This window comes from Catharus ustulatus, chromosome 11 (assembly GCF_009819885.2).
Source record: "Catharus ustulatus isolate bCatUst1 chromosome 11, bCatUst1.pri.v2, whole genome shotgun sequence".
Classification (NCBI taxonomy): domain Eukaryota; kingdom Metazoa; phylum Chordata; class Aves; order Passeriformes; family Turdidae; genus Catharus; species Catharus ustulatus.
This window is the reverse complement of record NC_046231.1, coordinates 20,047,866-20,072,635: the sequence shown is the minus strand read 5'-3', so window position 1 is coordinate 20,072,635 and position 24,770 is coordinate 20,047,866. Positions and strand designations below refer to the sequence as shown.

The 24,770-nt window shown below is 44.8% G+C and overlaps 1 protein-coding gene across 2 annotated transcripts in view; it reads right to left on the bottom strand.

The window, feature by feature from the left end:
• Window positions 1–6,770: 6,770 nt before the first annotated feature.
• The window catches only part of LOC117001681 (BTG3 associated nuclear protein), a 113,769-nt gene continuing 95,769 nt past the window's right edge, over window positions 6,771–24,770 (bottom strand). For both annotated transcript variants that reach the window (XM_033070145.1, XM_033070146.1), the window contains 2 exons: window positions 11,697–11,840; window positions 6,771–7,373 (listed from right to left, as the gene is read on the bottom strand). In XM_033070145.1, the coding sequence (XP_032926036.1) occupies window positions 7,302–7,373; window positions 11,697–11,840 (216 nt within the window). In that variant the 3' untranslated portion in view covers window positions 6,771–7,301. The remainder of the gene's footprint in view (window positions 7,374–11,696; window positions 11,841–24,770) is intronic.

Genomic DNA, 24,770 nt, shown 5'->3' with positions numbered 1-24,770 from the left:
TGAAAACATTGAGGGCAGGAGCAGCAAAACAGGAAGATGTTGAGTGGCCAGGAAAAAAATCAGGAAAATCTCTCCCCAGCACCTGAAGTGCATCAGCTGAGACAAGTCCTCTCAGGAGATTTCCCTTCCCTCCCAGCTCCTCCTTCCCCTGCTCCCATCCAGCCTGCTGCTGTCATCTGCATGATTGGGATCATCTGTGTCCTGCACAGACCTGACCCAGGCAAGCAGGGCTTGTAAACCTTTTGATGTCTGGAGCAGGCAGCCAGGATTTGTGTTTGCCAGGGAGCAGGGGAAAGGGAGGGATTGATGGGAGGAAAATGTGACTGTCATCCTCGTTTATCTCCCAGCTCTGTAATGGGAAACAGCATTTCACAAACACACCCCCACAGAGCAGCGTGGGACAGACTGGGGAGTGGAGCACTAACCTCCAACAGCTCCATAAATATTCATATTAATAATAATAATAATATTGATGATAATGCTGCAGTAAATCCCACCCCAGCTGGAACATCCATCCCCATGCACCTGGCAGGGTTGGAAACCCCCCTGGATCTCCTCCCATCCTTCTGATCCATCAGAATCCTCTGGAGCACAAAGCCCCCACACTCTGCTCAGCTCTGCAGCATCCCAGGGGCAGCAAATGCAGAGTGGAGCTCCAAAGCTCAGGAGAGCCCATCCTGAGTGCAGGGATTCCCTGGAACCCTGCAGAGGGGAGGGCAGCTCAAGCTGAAGGAGTTAAGCCACACAAATCCCAGCTCTCCCATTTGGAGATGAAATGCACACAAATTCCCATTCCCACTCCAGGAGTTTCTTTGCAGCCCTTGGCAGCTCATGGGGACTTTTGGATTTACAGCAGGAAAGAGCAGAGATTGTGCTCCAGACCCCCCCAGCTCATTCCTGGCTGCAGGAAAACCTGAATGAAGAGATCACCTTTTACATCTGGCCCCAAACAAAGCCCAGCTCACCTTCCCACCGAGCCATCCCCAACACTTGAAGCATTTTGCAGGAGTTTAGGTGGGAATTGTTCCCAGACTCACCCTGGAGGAGGTGGTGGCTCTGCTGCTGCGTGTCCTGCCCTGCACCCAGCGTGCCTGGGCACTTGGGGCAGTTTTTTCTCTGCTTTTCCTTTGACAGGAGCTGATTGCAGAGCTCTGGGATTACGTCTGCATCTCCAAATCTTCCTTTCTCAGCTGGAAAGTCTCAAGTTCCAAGCTGGGATTCCCTCTCCTCCCCCTTTCTCCAGGAGTTAACCCTCCTTTTGCTGGAAGGGTCTGGGTGGTCAGCACCCACCAAAATCTCAGGGACAAAAGGAAGAGGGAAGGAGGCTTTTTAAGAGAAAATTTAGTGTTTTCTTGGGTGTTCTCTGCTTATTAACTCTGTGCTGTAGGAAAGCTCTTTGTAATGATGTTTTTTTTAATTCTGGACTTTCAGAAACCAGTCCCAAAGGATTAAGGGTATCAAGGCTTTATAAAATTGCTTTTATCTCTTTGGTTTTTTTGTAAAATGTTGATCAGTCCCTGGGTTTCCCACCAAAAATTTGCTGTCCCCCACAAACAAGCAGGACAAGAACCCATCAATCATTTCTCTGGTCAGAACTCAGGAAAATTCCCAATCCCTGTTCCCATTCCCTCTCCCATTCCCATCCCCATCCCCATTCCCATTTTTCTTTTCCATTCCTATTTTTCTTTTCAATTCCCATTTCCATTCCCATCCCCATTCCCATTCCCATTTTTCTTTTCTATTCCCATCCTCATCCCCACTCCCATTCTCATCCCCATCCCCATTCCCATTCCCATTCCCATTTTTCTTTTCCATTTCCATTCCCATTTTTCTTTCCCATTCCCATTCCCATCCCACTCCTGTCCCAGGGCACCTCATGGCACCGTGGGGCTGCACTTGGTGACATCTGGCAGTGGCAGAAGGGACCTGGAGATGAGGAATCCCCCACTCCAGAGTTTTTGGGCATTATTCCTGCTCCCCACACACTGCCAACCCCTCTGCCCCAATTCCCACCTGGAGTTCCTGCAATTCCTTCCCTGCCCAAACTGAAGAGCTTTTCTTCCCAACAGCAAAACTCCAATCATCAGCTGTTCCATGGACTTGATGAATTTGCACGTGGATTAAAGCTGCAAAGGTCTGAACTTGGAGCCCAGAGCCTGAGATCTCAAATCCAAGGACAGAGTGCAGCACAGAGCTGGGATTCCAGCGGGATGGGAGCAGGGAATGACACAAATCCCAAACCAGAACCAGAACCAAACACAAAATCCCACCTCAGCACATCCAACCACTTCTAACAATGGATTTTACAGTGCCCAGAGTGCTGCATCCTCACAGAAAGGACCAGCATGGAAAACTGTGCGGCCATGCAAAGACATTCCAAGGATTTTCCAAGGGAATATTCCTACCAAGTCGATTTTCTGGCAGGAAAATGAAGACATTCCACCTTTCACAACACAGGAAATACAATAGGATCGTTTTTGTCACTGAACTCGAGGTTCACTGAGCTCTTTGCCACACAAAAAACTTCCCTGAGAGCTCAGGGAGGTGTTGGAGGGGGCAGTGTGGGGATGCAGGGTTTATTTTTGGAAAACCCTGAGGCAGAACCTGCCAGAGGAGCTGCTGGTTTTGTTCTAATGCTCAACTGAACGAAACTCCAGGAATTTCAGGCAGAACCCAAACCAGATGTAACCCCCCAGATGTTTACAGACTCCTCCAAAACCCAGCAAGGCATAAACAAAATGGAAAAAAAAAAAGGAAAATTCCCCCTGAGCCTCTCTCCTCCGCCTCGCCCCTGCCCACTCCAGCACTGCTGCTCCTGGGATAAGTCAGGAAATTTGGGAATTGTTTAAAGCCAGAAAATCAGGAATTTCCCAGGAAGCCCCTCCCTGGGGAAAGGCAACCTGAGCATGGAAAAGGAGAAGGGATCCAGCCAAACCAACAAACTGTTCCTCATTTTTGGTTTCTGTGCTTTTCCCTGGGTTCCTCCCGCCTCCTCTTTTCTGAACAGTTGGATTTTGGATTTTTGATTTGTTTTTAATTTCTCTGCTGGTTTTGCTGAGGAGAGCAGGGAGCCCATTAGAGCAGAGGGATTAAGAGAGTTGAGGGAGGATTGAGCAATGCAATGGCTGTAAAATCCCAGGAATTGTGCAAGGCAGATGGCCCCAAGGAGAGTGTGGTGTTCCTGGGATGGACAAATCCCATGGGATGGGATGGGATGGACAAATCCATGGGATGGGGCTTGGATGGGAAAAAAATCAATGGGATAGGATGGATAAATCTCATGGGATGGGGCTGGGATGAGAAAAACCCCATGGGATGGGATGGATAAATCCATGGGATGGGGCTGGGATGGATAAATCCCATGGGATGGGATGGATAAATCCCATGGGATGGGGCTGGGATGGGACAAACCCCATGGGATGGGGATGGGATGGGGATGGGAAAAAACCCCATGGGATGGGATGGATAAATCCATGGGATGGGATGGATAAATCCATGGGATGGGACTAGACAAATCCCATGGGATGGGGCTGGAGAAATCCATGGGATGGGGATGGGATGGATAAATCCATGGGATGGGGTTGGACAAATCCCATGGGATGGAGCTGGGATGGATAAATCCCATGGGATGGGGATGGGATGGGAAAAACCCTATGGGATGGGATGGATAAATCCATGGGATGGGGCTGGGATGGACAAATCCCATGGGATGGGGCTGGGATAAATCCATGGGATGGGGCTGGACAAATCCCATGGGATGGGGCTGGAGAAATCCATGGGATGGGGATGGGATGGATAAATCCATGGGATGGGATGGATAAATCCATGGGATGGGGTTGGACAAATCCCATGGGATGGAGCTGGGATGGATAAATCCATGGGATGGGATGGATAAATCCATGGGATGGGGTTGGACAAATCCCATGGGATGGAGCTGGGATGGATAAATCCATGGGATGGGGATGGGATGGACAAATCCCATGGGATGGGGCTGGGATAAATCCATGGGATGGGGATGGGATGGACAAATCCCATGGGATGGGGCTGGGATAAATCCATGGGATGGGGTTGGACAAATGCCATGGGATGGGATGGGATGGATAAATCCATGAGATGGGGCTGGGATGGACAAATCCATGAGATGGGGTTGGTATTGGACAAATCCCACGGGATGGGATGGATAAATCTCATGGGATGGGGCTGGGATGGGAGAAATCCCATGAGATGGGGCTAGGATGGACAAATCCCATATATACATATTTATATATTGTATTGTATTGTATTGTATTGTATTGTATTCTATTCTATTCTATTCTATATTATAATTATATAAAATACAATCTCATCATAAACCTGATGGAGAGCTGGAACTGGGCAGTTTAATGAAACACCCAAAACACAGATTAAACAGAGGGACCACGGATTAAACAGATCTACAGAACTCTTCCCTGCCTGTTGGTTAATTTAAAAATCCACATGATGAATAAAAGAGCTTAAATATATAAAAGGTATCTTTTCTGCCCAAAATATGAAACTTTATTATTTATTACTGGAAGACTTTTTTCCTTTGCAAACAAGGAAGAATTGAATAGGAAACAAAGAGGAGAAAACTTAGAAAAGTAGAATTATGTTTAAAAAAAAACCCAAAAAAGTTAAACTGGAGAGAATTCCTGCCTGGACAAAGAGATGAAACCCCCAGGGAGGAGCAGGGACAGGGAACACTCACCAGAATCCCTGGCTCAGTGCTGAAGTCTCCTCCTGAACCTCAGCTGAAATACAAAGAGAACAAAACCCTGAGTTCCCAAAGCAGAGGAGCTGAGGGGGATTCCCAGCTCTGCCAGGACAGGGGATGGATCCACTGAGGGCAGGGCTGTGCACAGCTGGATTTGGGGATGGAGCTTTCCTGGGAGGTTGGGAACGGATTTCCCATTTTCTGGGAGGGATTTCCCATTTTCTGGGATGCATTTCCCATTCTCTGAATGCATTTCCCACTTTCTGGGTGCATTTCCCATTCTCTGGGATGCATTTCCCATTCTCTGGGTGCATTTCCCATTCTCTGGGATGCATTTCTCTTTCTCTGGGTGCATTTCCCATTCTCTGGGATGCATTTCCCATTCTCTGGGTGCATTTCTCTTTCTCTGGGTGCATTTCCCATTTTCTTGGATGCATTTCCCATTCTCTGGGATGAATTTCCCATTCTCTGGGAGGGATTTCCCATTTTCTGGGTGCATTTCCCATTCTCTGGGTGCATTTCTCTTTCTCTGGGTGCATTTCCTACTCTCTGGGTGCATTTCCCATTTTCTGGGATGCATTTTTTGGGTGCATTTCCCAGAGGAGCTGTGGCTGCTCCATCCCTGGGAGTGTCCAAGGCCAGGCTGGAATTTCCTGGGACAGTGGAAATGTCCCTGCCCATGGATGGGGCTGGATTTGGATGATCCTTAAGGTCCCTTCCCACCCAAACCATCCCATCATTCCATGATTATTAAAATGCCCAGGCCTGGTTTATTTTTAGGCCTCTCTTTGGGTGCCCAGCCCAGAATGAGGAACACCAGCCCAAAAGGAGCCAAATTCCTTCCAAGTTGTGCTTGTGCTTCTGTCAAGAAACATCCTGAAGAGAAGGAGGAATTAAAAAAAATGTAACACTCACCAGGGACAACATTGCCAGGAGCTGGGGGTGCTGAACCCTTCCTTTGGTCATAAAAAAATAAAAAATCAAGTTATCCTGGATTCAGACATGTGGGATTTGTGGCCACACCTCATTTATCAATTCATTAAATGCATTATCAGATTCCCAGATATTGGGAATGATCCTGTGGGAAATCAGCTGGAAATCAAATACAAGGCAGCAGCTCCTTCTCTTCTTTTCCAAACTCTTCTTTCTTTTCCTTCCTGTTTTCCAAAGCATGCATCATTCAAATAACCAGGTGACAACACACAGGTTTGCACTCAGGAATATCAAACAGGACAATGGTGCTTTGTTAAAATCCAGATTGAATTTCCCAGAACTTTCAGAGGAAAGGGGATTTCAGCAGCATCTTGGATGTTGGGTTCAGATGGATGAATCCCACTCTGGACAAAGGAGGCAGCAGGGACTGACAGGAGAGAGCTCAGAATTGTGCACATGACAGAAAATTATTTCATCAATTCATTTCATTTTCCATACTCAAAAAATCAACTACCCAGGTTTTCTTGCAGTGGGAATTTAGGTAATAGAATGGTCTGGGATTGGGAATTTAGAGAATAAAATTATCTGAAATTGGGAATTTAGGAAATAGAATGGTCTGAGATTGGGAATTTAGAAAACAGAATGGTCTGGGATTGGGAATTTAGAAAATAAAATTATCTGGGATTGGAAATTTAGAAAAGAGAATAGTCTGGGATTGGGAATTTAGATCATATAATGGTCTGGGATTGGGAATTTAGAAAATAAAATGATCTGGGATTGGGAATTTAGAAAATAGAATGATCTGAGACTGAGAATTTAGAAAATAAAATGGTCTGGGATTAGGAATTTAGAAAATAAAATGGTCTGGGATTGAAAATTTCAAAAATAGAATGGTCTGGGATTGGGAATTTAGAAAATAAAATGGTCTGGGATTGGGAATTTTTAAAATAAAATGGTCTGGGATTGGGAATTTATAAAACAGAATGGTCTGGGATTGGTTCTTCCTTAGAGGTTGAGTGTGGATCCATCCCCAGCTCCTCCAGGACAAAATTCCTGCCCAGCCAAGCCAGACTCATTCCCAAGGCAGAGCAACTTAGAGCTGCACTATTCATAAATACACATTTATTTTTCATTAGAAATGCATAATTACAGCGTTTTTAAAGCATTTTCCCCTAGAAAAGTGGTTAAGCGACAGTACAAACAGAAGTGTTAGTCAAATACAGTTTTCATGACACTGAACAGAAAACACCAGTAAAGGCCAAGACTTGCTCTCAAGGGATTTCTCCTTTTTTTAAATATTTTCCTTTTTTTTTTTGTTATAAACACCATAGCAAATTAAAAAAAAAAAAAAAAAGGCTGTTCCAACAGTGAAAAAGATCTGAGCTCTGGGGTTGATGGCCAAGCAGGGCAGCAGCTCCCAGACTTGTGCAGATTCCATTTTCACACTTTGGCTGCAGCAGAGTTCTCCTCCTGTCCAGGGCTGGCTTTGTCCTCTGAGTGCATTTCAGTTTGCAAGGACTGGGCTTGGTGTGGTGCTGCAGCTCTGCTGAGGTTGGGATCATTCCAGGTGAGGCTGGAGCTTCTGAGTTTGGGGTTTTGTTGGTTTTTTGTTTTTTTTTCCAGCTCCCCACAGTGCTCACTGGATTTGGATTGCTCCGTGCTCTATCTGCATTTCTGGCTGCATTGCTGATTGAAGGGAGTCAGTGCCCTGCAGAGGGGATAGCACAGCAGCAAATCAACACCAAAGACAAATATAAACTCCTTGGGAATGGCAGTGGAAAAAATTCCACAGCAAAATCCACATGGATGTGGCTCTGTGACAGTGGGAATGGGAACACACAAAGGCAACAAAAATAACCTAATGAGGGAGCTGAAATAATGCAATTATGATAAAGATCTACAGAATCATGAGTGGCACCAAGGCAATTATTGCCTCTCTCTTCCCAAGAAAAGAACCAGCTCCAAATAAAGGAAATAAATCCAGAGTCTGGCACAGACTGGAGCTGTGCAAGGCTCATCCCAACAGAGATTTGGGAGCTGGGGCCACCAAGGATGCTCATGGCAAAGGCAGGAGGGAGCTCTGCAGTGCTGGGGACTGAAATCTCCTGGATTTGTCCTTGGAATTTCCCAGCTGGATAAAAATCCTGATTTTCCCCACTGCAGCCTTGCCCTGGTTTGGGTGGAGTGGGAACAGCTTTTCCTCAAATCCCTCCTCTGATTCTCCTGTCTCTCCTCAAGGAGAACCAGGAACAATTAAAAATCAGCACAGCTGAAACCTCCAAAAGAAAATATCTTTACAAATTAAACTCTCTGGGGAGGCAGAACCCAAATTCCAGATTGTGGGGGTCAGAATTGTGCAGAGCTGGGACAGGAGCAGCAGCAGAGAGCCCCTGGCACAGGGAGCTCCCCTGGCACAGCTCAGCAATTCCAATACCCAAAAGTGATAAAACTCCAAGCACAGGGCAAGCATTTCAGGATTTTTTCCCCTCATTCAGAGCTCTGCCCCTGCTGGGTTTTCCTCATTAACACCTCTATAGGATGCTCTGGGCAACACCCTGGAATTCTCTCTCTGATTTTGGGATGAAAAATCCTCATTTGAGACCCTTTTTTGTGCTCCCAGCCTTGAACTTGCCAAAAGATCCACAAGGGTGGAAAATCCACCAGAATTCCCAACTTCTAGGTTCTATTACACATTTCCATTTTATTTATTATTCAAATTAAAACATAATTAAACCAAAATCATACAGTGCTGCTCCTAAATTAATTTATTTCCCTCTGCCTTGTTGCCAGTGATTGTATTTGGCCACAGGAATTTCTTTCCTGTTTGATTTGAAGGGTATTTTGTGTTTGCTTAAAAGTTCAAAAAAATTCCTGCCCAGGTGCTGAATAAATCTATGAGATTGTTAAATTGGATAGCACAAAATTTTAAAAATAATCCTCAAAGTTTCCTTTCCCATTTAGAGGGAAAGTGTATTGAGTAAATAGAATTATCAAATATCAGCACAACAGCAACACCAAATATTGATCCAACCTCAGACCTGAAGGGATGACAAGAATTTATATTTGGAATGATGGTGGAGTTTTTTCCAAATCTAACAAAATTTACCACCAGCATTGCATCTGAGCACAGAATTTTAATCCAAATATTCTCTGTTTCTAGACTTTGCAAACTGCTGTCAAAACATGACAAGAAGCCAAGCAAAAATCATTCATGAACAGGCTGAAAATACAAAATTGAAGTGGATTTTGGTGTGCTCCAGCTGAACTCAGAGCAGGGATCCATTTCAAAAAAAAGGGCAGAAAACTTGTGAGACATGAAAGAAATCTACATTTGTGCTGTTTCAAACAAATTGGCACAGAATCCAACCCAGGTGGGAAATAAATTCCATTTTAATGAGCCCAGATTGATAAAGAGCTGCAAAATCCTTGGGAGCAGCTCAGCACCTGCACAGGGAACCAGGTGGAAGTGTCAGTGCAGAAAAGACTTTTCCCTTCAGAGCAGAGATCCTTCTCCACAGCAAAATTCCCTCTTTTATCCACAAAACCCCTCCTGAATTATGGATAACTCAGAGCACTGCAAGCACCAAGCTGGTTCCTCCAAGTCCTTTCCAGATCCTCGTTTTTCACTGAGCAAAGTGAGGAAATATTTAAGGCTGACTTGTTTTGGGTTGTCTGTTTTATCTTTCACCCCTTTCCCTGTCCCTGGAATCCTCTGGGGTTAAACCACAGCATTAAATCCCAACAGGGTGCAAAGAGCTCCTGGGCTGGAGCTGCTCTAAAATTCCTTCCTGGGGAGCTGCTGGGTGAGGAGAGAGGAGCAGAAACCCCATGGGAAGGAAATCTGGGAATTCCTCAGGTTTGGAGTGGGGACAGCAGCATGAGGAACACCTCTGGGATATTTGGGGTCATGATTGTGGGTCCTTCCCAACTTATGGTATCCCCATTGTTCCTGGATTTATTAAATCCCTGCTTGAAGTTTTTGGGGTCATGATTGTGGGTCCTTCCCAATTTAGGGTATTCCCATTGTTCTTGGATTTATGAAATTCCTGCTTGGATTATTTGGGGTTGTGATCCTTGTGGGAACTTCAAAACTCAGGGTATCCCATTGTCCTGGATTTATTAAATCCCTCCTTCAAGTTTTTAGGGTTGTGATTATGGATCCTTCCCAGCTCAGGGTGTCCCCCTTGTTCCTGGATTTATGAAATCCCTGCTTGGATTATTTGGGGTTGTGATCCTTGTGGGTCCTTCCCAGCTCAGGTATCCCCATTGTTCCTGGATTTCTGCAATCCATGGGAGCAGCAGGGATGGAGGATCCATAAAAAACCAGGCACAGTCCCTGCAGAACACCCTCAGTATCCAGAGCACTCTTACAAATAAAATCTGAAATACTGACAAGGGCAGTGCTGAGGCACAGAGAATCCCACAGCCACTTGGGGAGAAGCCCTTGGAGTGGGATTTTCAAAACCACGTGTGACCAGATCCAGAACAACATGTTCCAGCTGTTTCCAATCAGCTCTGGTGCTGTCACCAAAGGCTGGAGCTGATGACAGAATTCTCCCAGCCTCAGATTCACGGCTGTTCAAACTGATTAAAAACAACCAAAAAAACCAATAACTCCTCCACCATAGCACAGAGGATCAAGTGTTCACTTCCAGCTGCTGCAGGGCTTTGTGCTGATCAAAACAACTGGAAAAGTGCTGGCAGAACAGGAATCACTTTCCTGAGGGAAACCTCAGCCTGAAAACACTTTTTGGCTGCTTGCAGGCACAAAACAAAGGGCAGTTTTTGGTGCTGTGCTTTGTGATGGCTCTCAGCCCTCAGGGACACACCAGTGACCAAAAGAATTTCTCCAGAGGCACTGAGCAAGGACAGGAAAGCAGAGCTGTCAAAGCTTTAAATTAAAAAAAAAAAGATGTTTCTTATTATAAATGATGGGGTTTTATGGTTTGAAAATTGTATGGCCCAAGGTGAATCCTGTGAAGGCCTTTTAGCAAATAATAGAATCAGGAACGTCCCATGAACCATCCAAATATTACAACTAGGAACACCCCATGAACCATCCAAAAAATAGAACCAGGAATATCCCATGGACCATCCAAATATTAGAACCAGGAACACAAATCCAATCAGGAACATCCCATGAATGATCTAAATAAATTCAATCAGGAACACCCCATGAACCATCCAGACAAACCCAGACCCATGAACCATCCAAAAGATTGAACCAGGAACATTCCATGAACCATCCAAATAAATTCAATCAAGAATATCCCATGAACCATCGAAAAAATAGAACCAGGAACATCCCATGAACCACTCAGACAAACCCAGACCCAGACCCATGAACCATCCAAAAGATTGAACCAGGAACACCCCATGAACCATCCAGACAAACCCAGACCCATGAACCATCCAAAAAATTGAACCAGGAATATCCCATGAACCATCCAAATAATGGAACCAGGAACACCCCATCAGCCATCCAGACAAATCCAATTAAGAATACCTCATGAACCATTCAAATAATGGAACCAGGAACACAAATCCAACCAGGAACATCCCATGGACCACCCAGACAAGCCCAGACCCATGAACCATCCAAAAAATAGAACCAGGAACACCCCATGAACCATCCAAAAAATAGAACCAGGAACACCCCATGAACCATCCAAACAAATCCAATCAGGAATACCCCATGAACTATCCAAATAATGGAACCAGGAACACCCCATGAACCATCCAGACAAACCCAGACCCATGAACCATCCAAATGTTATAACCAGGAACACCCCATGAACCATCCAAATAATGGAACCAGGAACACAAATCCAATCAGGAACACCCCATGGACCATCCAGACAAACCCAGCCCCAGCACTCAGCTGTTTGAGGCAAGTTCAGCACACACAGAGGAGGGTGCAGAGAACAGGAGGGTGCAGAACAGAGAGGGGTGCAGAGAACAGGAGGGTGCAGAGAACAGGAGGGTGCAGAGAACAGGAGGGTGCAGAGAAGGAAGAAGGGGTGCTCCATACCTGGCTGGAGGCAGCGTGCTCTGTCACAGGGGTCAGCTGCACGTACTGCACCTGGATGTCACTGCCCTGCAGGGGGGACCCGTCCACACCGCCCGCCGTGGGCTCTGCTGAGGCCACCGCGATCAGCTGGGCTCCCTGCAGCACCTGGGAGGGACAGACAGACACACTGAGAGCTGGCACTGCCACCAGGGACACACACAGTGAGAGCTGGCACTGCCACCAGGGCAGGTGGCACAGGAGGACTCATGCTGTACACATTCTGTATTAGGATATAGCTCTGCAGAACAATCCTTTTGCAGCCCCAGAACCAAGGACAAGCTGCAGCTCCAGCCCCAACCCCAAAAAGTGCAAATTGAGGAGAGAATCTGGGAGGGTGGGACTGCAGAACCTGGAGCTGGAATTGGACAATGAACCCCAATGTGGAAATGGCCCCAAACTGATAAAAGTGTGAAAACTCCTGGCTTGGGGTCCATCTAGGGCAGAGCTCTTGTACTGCCCAAGGTGCATCCTTTGAAAGCCTTTTAGGAAATAACAGAACCAGGAACACACCATGAACCATCCAAACAAATCCAACCAGGAACACCCCATGAACCATCCAAATAACAGAACCAGGAACACAAATCCAATCAGGAATATTCCATGAAACACCCAAACAAATCCCACCCCATGAACCATCCAGACAAATCCAACCAGGACCACAAATCCAATCAGGAATATCCCATAAACCATCCAGATAAATCCAACCAGGAGCACTCCATAAACCATCCAAACAAACCCCATGAACCACCTAAACAAATTCAACCAGAAACATCCCATGAACCATCCAAACAACAGAACCAGGAACACAAATCCAGTCAGGGATATCCCATAAACCATCCAGATAAATCCAACCAGGAACACCCCACGAACCACCCAAACAACAGAGCCAGGAACACAAACCCAATCAGGAATATTCCACAAACCACCCAAACAAATCCCACCCCATGAACCATCCAGACAAATCCAGCCCCACACCCACCAAAGGAAGCACAGGAGAAGCTTTTCCTCAGCCCAGCTGCTCCCAGCAGGGTTTCCCACAAAACATGGTTCCCATATGGATCCTTTTGGCCTTGTGGGATTGATAATTATGTTAATTATGCCAAAGGAATTGGGCCAGAGTGGCAGATCCAGCTGTGAGTGATAACATCAGAGTCACTGAGCAAGGTTTTCCTGCATGAATGCCCAAATCCAAGATATTCCCTCCCACAGGCAAGGCTTTCATTGCAGCAGTGTTTGTGTTCCTGTCAATAGGGAGGTGTGGATTTGGGAATTCCTAATTAATGCTCTTGTTTAACCCATCTGCATTTGGCTGGGGAGGACAAGTCCCTCCAAACCCACAGAAAAATGGATCCATCTCAAAGCACTTCAAAATGGCCTTGGGATAAACTCATTTTAGTTCCCTTCTTGAAACCAAAATCAGAATAAAATAAATGTGTATAAAACACACCAGGTCCCCCTTGCAGTTCTCAAACCCAGCCCCACATTAATTTTTATGAGCCACAAATGAGGGATTTTTAAACATTTGAACACAAGGAACAAAAGGAATCTTTCAAACCAAAAGAAGAGAACAAAGAGGGAAAAAAAATAAAAATAACATTGTTCACAGAAGTTCTGCTGCCCAAGGAATGATTTCTCAGCTGAGCTGTGGGTGGGTGGCCAGGAGCTGGGGCTGCACCCCAAATTCCCTGGGGAGTGTGGGAGGAAGAGGAGCTGAGCTCCAGGAATGAGCTCCAGGCTGTTTCAGGAGTTTATTGGGATCCTGGGAGCTCTGAGCACCAGCACCAAGCTGCCCCAGGATGTCCCAGGGTGCTTGAGGGAAAAAAGCAGAATTCTCTCAGCCCACACTGTCAGCAGCACTGTGTCCCATTGATCCCCTGCAGGTTTGAAATTAATTTATTCTCATTTATTTCTCATCTGGAAAATCCAGAACTCCATGGCAGGGGTGACCCTGATGTCCCTTCCCACCCAACCACTCTGGGATTTTGGGATTCTCCCTGGGAAGAAAAGGTTTTTCCCTCTCTTCTCCCCCTTTTCACCCCTCTATGATGCTCTTTACAAAGCCTTGGTGATTTGGGGCATGAAAACAATTGATCTCCCAAATTTCTCTATTTGGACCTATTTCTCTATTCAGGGAGTGGCTCACATCCTCAAATATTCCAGCAGGAAGGAAATGCAGGGTTGTGGGATAAAGGCTTTATTCCCATTAATATCCCAATTAATTGCTCTGAAAAGTGTGTTGGGTTAAGGTAAAATAAAATAAAATAAAATAAAATAAAATAAAAAATAAAATACAATATGAAATAAAATAAAAGATAAAAAATAAAACCAAAGATAAAATAAAATAATAAAATAAGATATAAAATAATTTTTTAAAATTAAAAATAAAATAAATTATAAAATAAAACAAAATAAAATATAAAATAAGATATAAAATAAAATAAGATATAAAATAAAATAAAATAAGATCCAAATTAAAATAAGATATAAAATAAGATATAAAATAAAATATAAAATCAAATACAATATAAAATAAAATAAAATAAATAAAATAAAATAAAATAAAATAAAATACATCCACTGCTCTTAAAGTGGGGAATTTCATGAGCTGCTTCCTTGGAGACCTTCCCCTCCCCAACAACAACTTGTATCTAAATTTGTTATTTCTTCCTGACACGAAATGTGCTGATATGAAAAGAAATTCAGCATAACTCAAAGCAGCTCAGGGCAGAGGAACTGTCCCTGCTGTGCATTTCTGAGAGTGCTGAGTGGAGCTGTGCAGAAAAGTGACCTTAAATCTGTCAGAGCTTCATTAGGGAACCCCTGCAGGGCCAGGAGCAGCGAGCACCTCCTGCAAATCCCCCAGAATGACAGGATGGAAAGGAGAGATTGCAGCTGCACAGAGTGGGGAGGGAGCAGAGGGAGAACTCCAGAGTGTGCTGAGCAGGGGCAGAACTGAATGGGAATTTAAGGAGAATGAGGCATGATTCCATGAGATTCCCTGCCCACCCTGCAGGAGTGCAGGGACAATGCAGGGACAATGCAGGAATGCAGGGACAATGCAGGAACAATGCAGGAACAATGCAGGAACAATGCATGAACAGCAGAAATGCAGGAACGCTGCAGGGAAAATGCAGGAGCAATGCAAGAACAATGCAGGAGCAGCAGAAATGCAGGAGCAATGCAGGAACAATGTGGGAACAATGCAGGGACAGCAGAAATGCAGGAACAATGCAGGGACAATACAGGAACAACGCAGGAACAATGCAGGGACAATGCAGGGACAATGCAGGGACAGCAGAAATGCAGGAACAATGCAGGGACAACACAGGAACAATGCAGGAACAAGGCAAGAACAATGCAGGAAGAGCAGAGATGCAGGAACAATGCAGGAACCATGCAGGAACCATGCAGGAACAATGCAAGAACAATGCAGGAAGAGCAGAGATGCAGGAACAATGCAGGAACCATGCAGGAACCATGCAGGAACAATGCAGGAACAATGTAGGAACTGCAGGAAGAATGCAGGAAGAATGCAGGAACAATGCAGGAAGAATGCAGGAACAATGCAGGAAGAATGCAGGAACAATGTAGGAACTGCAGGAAGAATGCAGGAAGAATGCAGGAACAATGCAGGAAGAGCAGAGATGCAGGAACAATGCAGGAACAATGCAGGAACAGCAGAAATGCAGGAACACTGCAGGAACAGCAGAAATGCAGGAACACACCTGCAGCCACGGTGGTACCTGAATTCCCCCCACGTGTCCCTGTTCCTGCTGCATGCAGTGGGAGGGGTGGTGCCAAAGGGTGGCTCTGATTCCAGCAGGGATGGCTCCAGGCCCTGAACAATGATGGGAAATGCATCAAACCCAGAGATTTCCATTGAAATGCACCTGAAAGCTGCACTGTGCAAAGGTTAATTGCAATTATAATGAACTGGCAGCTGGAGAGCAGATGGAATTTCAGCAGGAATGGCTGGCTGTGGAAACAGGAGTTAGCTCATCCCACTCCTGCATCAAATCCAGGGGATGTGGGGAGGAAAGGAGATCTGGATGGTTCCTCTGACTCATCTCCTGCTCCCAGACCCTCCCAGGGGGTTGGAAACTCCTCAGGAGGGGCTGGGGGTGTCCCCTGGCTCTTCCCAAAGCCAGGCTGCACTCCAGAGGGATGGAGCAGCTGTGACCCAGGACAAGGCACAGCTGGGACTGCCCAGCCTGGGGAGGCTGCACAGTGACCAAACTGGGACCTGGCAGGGCCTGAAAGGGCTCCAAGGAAAATGGGGAGAGATTTGGGCAAGGGAGGGAGGGAGGGACAGGAGCCAGGTGGGATATTGGGAAGGGAGGGGCTGGGAGGGAATTCCCAGAGAATTTTGGGCTTCCCATCCCTGGAAGTGTCCCCTGGAGCCACCTGGGATATGGGAGCTGTCCCAGGGCAGGGCTGGCACTGGGTGAGTTTTAGGGTCCCTCAGGAGTCCCCAGATCTACACAATTGAAATTAAATTAAAATCTAGAAGTTAATTAAGAGAGTTTGTGAAGAAATGGTTCAGTGCCAGCAGGGCAAAATCCATGGAACTGCTTCCCAAAGTTTTCAGGAGTGGGCAATTCCAGATCCCTATGATCATTCACTGCTTTGAGCAAAATTAAGAAGCCTTTGGCCTAAAGGTTGGGGTTTTTTTTTCCAGCAGAATGTTGTTGTTGGGTTTTATTCAATGTACAACTGAGTAATGGCTGGATAATCCAGAGACAAAGACTCCAGAGTCAGGGAAATCTTCCTAAGTTGGGGGACCCAGAGTGCTGCAGGTGACAGCTCTGGGAGATGTCATTCCAAGGAATAACAGGCTGGCAAATCTGGAGTGGCACAGGGAGGGACAGCATCCCTCATCCCTCCCTCCTGAAGGAATGGCTCCTCTCCATCCCAGTGAGGCAAATCCCTGCTCATCTGACAACAGAAATATTGCCCAGAGTGGCACCCTGGGCTTCAATTCCTGCATGGGGTTGGTTCTGCTAAAAACAAAAAGGTCAGGAGAAATGCTGGGGGTTGAAATTCTGCTCGAGGCTTCAGGCAGTTGCAGCAGGAAGAGCCTCCAGTGTTTTCCTAAATAAATTCAGAGGATTTGGCCTCCCTGTGCTGCTGGGAAGCCCCATCCCCTCCAATGAGGCTGGCAGTAAATATGCCACTTAAAAAGAGTCTGAGCAGATCACTGAGCATCTCCCCAAATCCCACACAGCTGGGAAATGTCTGCTCCAATCCCTCACTCTGCCCTCTGAAGGGTCATTTCACTTCAGTTCCAGAAAGAAAAGAGATTTAGGGGGAGCTGCAAATGTTTACATCATAACTGGCAGTGCTTTTTTTTTAATAGAAGCAAAATAACATCTGAAAGTTTGGCTCTTGTTGCCAGAGTAACGAAACACTGCTCCTACTGTCCCCCATAAAGCAGAGAAATGTGGATGGGGAAAACAAGCAGAGACACAGACAAGTTCTGGGACTGCACAGCTCAGGAAAAGGCTGAAGAAAATGAATCTTCTCCCTCCTCCACTTGAATTCTGGAATGATGTCACCACCTGGAGTTCCATCCATCAGCACCAGAAGTTTGTGGTGGCTTCAAAGGAAAAAGCAGGAGGAGGATGGCAGGAAAAAGCAGAGTGAGGAGCCTGAGCTGTAAATCAGGAGCTGGAGAAAGTTCTAAGCCAGTGCTTGTCAATTAAAGAGCACTTAAAGGAGCAAACAGTGCTCTGGAGAATTACCTGAGCTACATTAATGAGTTTCTAACACAAACTTGCACCAAAAAAACCCTGCTCTGGATATAATTCATGGAAAAAAATTCCCAAGGACAAAGGAAAAGTGGGAAGTTGAAGTGAAGGAGCAAACCTGGTCCCTCAGGTTTGTTCCTTTGGGAAGATGCTCCCAGATTTCCTGGCCAGGGAAGGAATCCAGAACCCAGAGCTGTCTGTTCTCTTTAGTTCTCCCCTTCCACCCAAACCTCCTGACAGGAGTGACAGAGCTCATGAGGAGGCTCTCTGTGTTATTGGGGGATTTCCATGTGCAGGGGAATATGAATCCCAGAATTCTGGCTAAAAACAAACATATGGAAAGGCTGGGGTTGGGAATGAAAACATATGAGAGAACACCTGCACTTCTCCAAACACTCCTACAAAAGCTACAGGATACTGGTAGGAAAGGAATTAAAAGCCCAACTCCAGCTCTAATCCTGGCTTTCATCTCCTAGGAAAGTTCATGTCCAAGGAATCCAAAGGAACAGAAGTTTTATCTATTTAATTTCAATTACTGGCACTGGGCAAGGTGAGTGTGGCTCTGGTGCTGAGCAGAACTCAGAGCAGATGGGCTGGATATTAAAAGTGATCCATCATCCCCCAGCCCAGAAAATCATCTCTGATGTCCAAAGCCTTTCCTGCAGAAAAGCAATTAGGAGAGCTGATGGATTTCCTCCATGGAGGTGCATGTTCTCCTTTTTTAAAATATTGGATTTTGATAGATTTAATAAGCTCAGAGCTGCACAAATCAGCACCCTCAGAGTCCCAGCAGGGCTCACAGATAAGCCATGAATTATCTGAGTTTTCTCCACCTGTGGCCACATCATTTCTGCTGGAATTCCACACTTTCCCCAAGGCACTGAGTGGACAAATGTTTCCAATGCCCTGGAGAAGAGCTTGGGACTTGGTGCTCCTTTCTCACCGAGCCTTTGCAATGATGCAAATGTTCTTTTTCTAATTTCCAGCCATAAAGCAGAAATGAATCCTCAGAGAGCAGCAGTTTGTTTCACTAAGTCATGTACTACAAGTTCTGGGGCTGCACATGATGCTTTCCCAATTCTGCAAATGAATTTGTGATTCCTTGAATTAATTTCCTCCTTTATGGACTTGTCTCAAGCTGAAGCCAGTAGCCTGACATGGAACAATTCTACAAATCCTTCAAAAATGGGATTTGCCAATTACATTCCACGTTGAGCCCGCAAATAAAATCCTTTTTCTGGGAGGGATTTTAAAAATTTTATTATTTTATTTTTTTTCTGCTTGCATGTGAAAGCACTCCCAGAGCAATTAGGATTTCAGCAGAGAAGCAAAGCTCTGTTTCAAAGGGGAACAAAGAGGAATAAGAAGGGATTTGTTTATCCACTGCACTTCCTGCATCGCTTCAAGAACTGCATCGAGTCATTCTAAAGCCATTAGGTAACACATCCACCCTGCTCTGCTATAAATCATTAAAATCTCTTTGCTTTGGGGGTGGAAAACAATTGGCACGGGCGTGGAGTGCCTGTTCTCCCCCGTGCATTAAACTCCAACCATATGTGAGTTGTCAGGGCAGTCTCACCCTGCTCTGCTCACCCTTTGTGCTCATTCCCCACCCTGTGCTCATCCAGGGATGGAATTTCAGCACCCAGCTCATCCCACAGCCTGCACAGCTCCAGGTTTCACCTACGTGGAGCTCCCAGCCACCCCTGGCCTGTGCTTGAACCTCTCTCTCCCATCCAGTAAAAATTTCTGTTTTGCTACCAGCTGAGCCTCCAGGCCAGCCAAAGGTCTCCCATTCCCCTCCCCACATTGCATTTGCATACATGTTAAACTTTTTCCCAGCATCATTTGCATGTTTGAAAAGGCATTTTGGAAGCCCTCTCCATTGTATTTTATTTTATTTTATTTTTCCTGCAGTGTGAGTTTGAAGCAGACATCAAGGAGAGCTCTGGACCCAAAATTGTTGTTTGCTCTGAGTCCACATCTGCTTTTCCCCAAGCCATTGCCAGTTCTGGAGCTCACTTTAATACCCAGCTGGGATAATGTAAAACGAGGAGAGAACCTCAACTAAAGCCTGGGAGCACATATTTGTGCTCAGGAATAGTTGTGTGCAGCCAGCTCAGCTTCACTCATGTTCTACCCACCAAAATTCTGTCTCAATTAAGGGAAAAGGGGGAAAATCCCACCCCAAAAAAATCCCACCTCAAAAAATCTCACCCCAAAAAAATCCCACCTCAAAAAATCTCACCCCAAAAAATCCCACCTCAAAAAATCCCATCCCAAAAAAATCCTACCCTGTGTATGGCCACACGAGTGGGAAGTGGAACTAAAGCTCACCAGAGCTGAATAAAATCCACTTTTTGGAGGTTAAAGTGCCTTGTTTTTACAACCAACCCCTCAGTTCTGGAAGCTGAAATGTGGTTTTCTCCCAGCAGTGAACACAGAATGTTCCCTGGGAATCTTCTCCCTCCACCACTCCAAACTTTCCTCTCTCTAATCCGTGGGAAGTCTGGGAAGAAATTCTTTCATTCTGAGGACACTCAAGCTGTTGGAGTAGAGAGGGAAATGCTGGACAAAGACAGCTGAATAAATGGAATAATTCTATAAAAACCATTAATTTCTGGCAGCTTTGGTGGCCCAAACATCCACCAGGAGCTGGGCAGCAATAAAAGTGATAACCAGATAAGGTTATCCCAAAAAAGCTGTGCAGAGGGAAGGAGCCCAGCCCCACAGCTGACAGGGATTTGTGGGATGGGGAAGGAGTTCTGAGAGTGTCAGGGAAAGTTCTTCCTCCTCCCAGCCCATTAAGGCATGAATTATTTTGATTTACACGAGCAGATTTCTCTTCACACATCCTGCAGGCTGAGCCTGGCTGTGTCTGGCTGTTTATGGAGATGAGGAAAGGCTGGAAATGGGTTCAGCACTGGAGGAAAAAAATCCAAACCCACCCACATTTGGCCTTGCTGAGCGTGGTGCTGATGCAAAGGAGAGCAATTCCAGCCTGAGACGGGTCCAAGATCCCCTCCAGAGCGGATCCATCCAGCTCCTGCTCACAAAAACACTTTTACTTTTCATTATCCCACACAGGACAGGGGCTTTTCCCTCCAAATCCCTGCAGAAAGGATGGAAGTTCAGCTCAGAGAGACCCTGGTGCCACTCAGGATCAATTCCTGCAGCACAGCAGCCCCTGAATTCCCATTCCCAAGGAAAAATTCCCAGTTCCTAAGGAACAATTCCCAGTTCCTAAGGAAATAATGGGAATATTCCCCCCTGAATTCCCAGTTCCCAAGGAAAAATTCCCAGTTCCTAAGGAAATCCTGGGAATATTTGAATTCTCAGTTCCTAAAGAAATCCTGGGAATATTTCCCTGCTTAATTCCCAGTTCCTAAGGAAATCCTGGGAATATTTGAATTCCCAGATCCTAAGGAAATCATGGGAATATTTGAATTCCCAGTTCTTAAGAAAATTCTGGGAATATTCCCTCTGAATTCCCAGTTCCTAAGGAAATTCTGGGAATGTTTCCCCTCTGAATTCCCAGTTCCTCAGGAAATTCTGGAAATATTTGAATTCCCAGTTCCCAAGGAAATCATGGGACTATTTCCCCCCTGAATTCCCAATTTCTGAGGAAATTCTGGGAATATTTGAATTCCCAGTTCCTGAGGAAATCCTGGGAATGTTTCCCCCCTGAATTCCCAGTTCCTGAGGAAATCCTGGGAATATTTCCCCCCTGAACTCCCAATTTCTGGCAGCTCTGGAGGTGTTTTTGCAGCCTGTTCTCCTGCTGGTACCAACATTTTCCTCTGGAGCAGTCAGGGCTTGGATCCTGCCAGGATGGAACAGCCCCAGCTGAACAATTCCAAACTTGATCCCTCAAAAATCCCTTCCCAACCCCCCTGAAATCCCAGGTTGACACTTTTTCAGGAGAAAGCAGCAGTGGGATTTAAGGAGCAGGGGCAGTAAGTGCTATTTAAGCTTTTGTCATAACAAGGAGATAAAAGCACAGGAAAGAAAGGGATAAAAACCTCTCCAAGGAGATTTTCAGCTGACCAAGAATTCCCTGTGATCCTTTCATTTGGAGCTTTTTCCTGAATCTCTCACTCAGGAATTGGATCACACAAAGCACAAAGAAAGCCACTGTAAGTAAAAAAGCCACAGAGGAGATAAGGCACGGAACAGCACTGAAAAAGATCCAGTTAATTTTTTTTTCCCTCCTTTTGATGTGCAGTCAGATTTAAAATTTTTAGGAATTATCCATCCTAAAACTTGGAAATAAATAATAAAGCACTGGACATCCCAGAGTATTGTTGGGCAATGTTGTAAGAAGAGCAGTAAGAATAATTAGGTTTAAAATGAGATTTTCAAGTTGAAATGTGGCACCCAGAGTGGAGCAGGCAAAGGGTGAACATGGAGAACTTTTAAAAGTTCTGATTGTGAGAAATTCCATGTTCCAAACCCATGGAAATGAAAATTTCTGCCTATTTTCACTCTGGATGTGACTGAGGGATGCAGCAGGAGCTCACTCTGGAATCCTGTGCCACCCTCCTGCACCCACTATAAATATGGATATATGGATATAAAAATACACAGATAAAATTATATATAATAAATATTAATGTACTAAATAGATAATCCACAGTGCACTAATATTTATTATATATAATACACAAATTATATCATTCATTGTATAATATACCTGATAGAATAATATTTATTTTCTATAGAAATAATAGATAACAATGTTATATATAGGAGGATTCTTTTCTATTTCTATTTCTATTTCTATTTCTATTTCTATTTCTATTTCTATTTCTATTTCTATTTCTATCTATTTCTATTTCTATCTATTTCTATTTCTATTTCTATTTCTATTTCTATTATTTCTATTTCTATTATTATTTCTATTTCTATTTCTATTTCTATTTCTATTTCTATTTCTATTTCTATTTCTATTTCTATTTCTTCTATTTTTAGTTCTTCTATTTCTATTCTATTCTATTCTATTCTATTCTATTTCTAATTATTTTAATTATTTTCTGTTATATAAGAAATTATATAATTTATTGTGCCATCTATATGATACAAAATAATCTTTATGAATTTTATGGGAATTTTCATGAATCAGAAGCAGAGGGATCCCTTTGCTCCTTCTGTACCTGACCCTGTGTTGGGAAGGAGTAAATCAGGAGTAAATTCCACCTGAGATTTGCACCAATAATTAGCAAAACTATAAATTAATGAGCTTATTATTACTAATAAACATTCCTTCTTCAGACCAGTAAGTGCAAGGATTAAATGATAAAAATCCAGTTTGAAATTGGAAAAACCCTTCTGGAATTTCTGGATTTTTTTTTTTTACCACCAAGGGAAGTTTGGAATCACTTGGATGCTGCAAATAAAAACCTGCAGGGGAGAAAGGTGCACGTGGAAACACTTAAGGTGGAGAAATCCCCAATAATTCTGCTGATGGCACGGGGAGAAATCTGGGAATGTTTCCACACATGTGGGGAGAGGATCCCGGAGCTCACTCTGAGATATCCGGGAGGAATCCAAGAGTGAGGGTGAGAGCAGGGACAGACACTGCACTGAAGGGATTAAGGGAGAAAATGAAAAGTTTGAAGCCTCTCCTGGATATATCCAAGGCAATCCCGAGGATAAAAATTCCAGTGGAACATGGAGCACTCCAGGAAAAATCAAACATCGGAGACCGCGCTGCCGAGTGCTGCCGTTCCTGCAGGGACACAAAAACCCCGAATTCCAGGGGAAGGTAAATCCAGGATTTCTGTCAGGGGATGGGATTTCTGTCCTGAGAAACAGCTGAGAAAATTCACAGTGCCACGGGCAGGAAATGTTAGTGTAAGAGAATTCTGCACGAGGGAGAATTCCAATTTATTTTTGGTGCGCCGGGGTTAAGACTTAAAACAGAGGGGGATAAATTCTGTCGGGAGAAACAATTTAAATAATTTTAAAAACTAAAAATGTGAGGAATTGCACTTAGTTCTAAATGGAAATTATGAAGAAAAAATAATTAATTTTAAAATTAAAATCTTTATTCCTGCACAAACTCAAACCACTTGAGCAGCAGCAGTGCAGGGAAAGCAACGCTCTCCTTCCAAAGGTTCCACTGGAATAGCTGAGATATCCCCAGAAAATTCAAAATAAATCATATTTATCACCAGAGGGGCAAAAAAAGAAAGCGAACATCCTTTTTCTTGTTTTTCCTGCGGCTGGAAATGAGATTTGAGCCTGAAAAGAACAAACAATTACGGATTTCTGTCTAAATCTCTTTGTTCGCTGCTTGGGAACTGGGGGAGGATTTGATCCAAGGAAAACAAAATCCTACCAAGCCAAAGGGTGAGGGAGCCTCCAGCCTGGGTGATGCTGAGGGCACAAACCATGTGAAATTCCCTGGAAATCAGGAATTGGTTTCTTTGGTTCATTTTTCATTTTCTGCATTTCTGGCTGAGCGGATTTTGGCCACCAAGAATTCCAAGGGAGCAGGGCCAGGCACCCCGGAGAGCCAAGGGTTAAAATCCTCATCTGGGATATTTGGGAAGGGTGGCTGATTTTATTTTCCACTTGAATTCGATAAAATCTCTCTCAGCCCTGAAAAGCAGGAAGAGAAATGAGTAATAAGCTGTTAATTCCCTGCCTTTCTCCAAGTTTTTATTCTCTCAGTGCTAACAAAAGGGAACGGTTCCCGAATTTCTCTCCTAAATTATCGTGCCTGTTGCTCACTTAGGACTTGAAGTGCTAAAAAGATCAGATTAACAATTTTAGGGGATTTTTTCTGACTCATTTTCAAACCCCTTCCCAGCATTATGGGCTGTTTTTATCCAAAGCCAGGGATTTCCACCAAGGAATATTTCAGGGAGTTTATCTCACACCACTGGCGTTATTTCTTTATTTACGGGGCGGCAAAACCACCCCAAAACTTGTCGAAAAGGGGCAGGATTTTGAACTATCTGCCTAATGAGTGACTTAATTGTTGAGTAATTCCATGGCTCCCATCCCTGCAATCCCAGGTAAATAATAGGAACTGCCCAGATACGGAATGTTCCCGGGAAATGTCCAAGATTTGGGGAGCTGGCTCGAGATGAGCCGCGTGTTTGCGGAGACACGAGGCAGAAAGGACTTGGGGAAGGATCCCTGGGGGAGAAACTGAGCTCAAGGAATGCTCCAAGCTTATGAAAGATCCCTTATGCAACCAATCCACCTGGATTGGTCCATGGAAAACACTGGGTTTTGAGGGAATCCAAATGAGGGTGCTGGGGTTTTGCTTGCCAGAGCG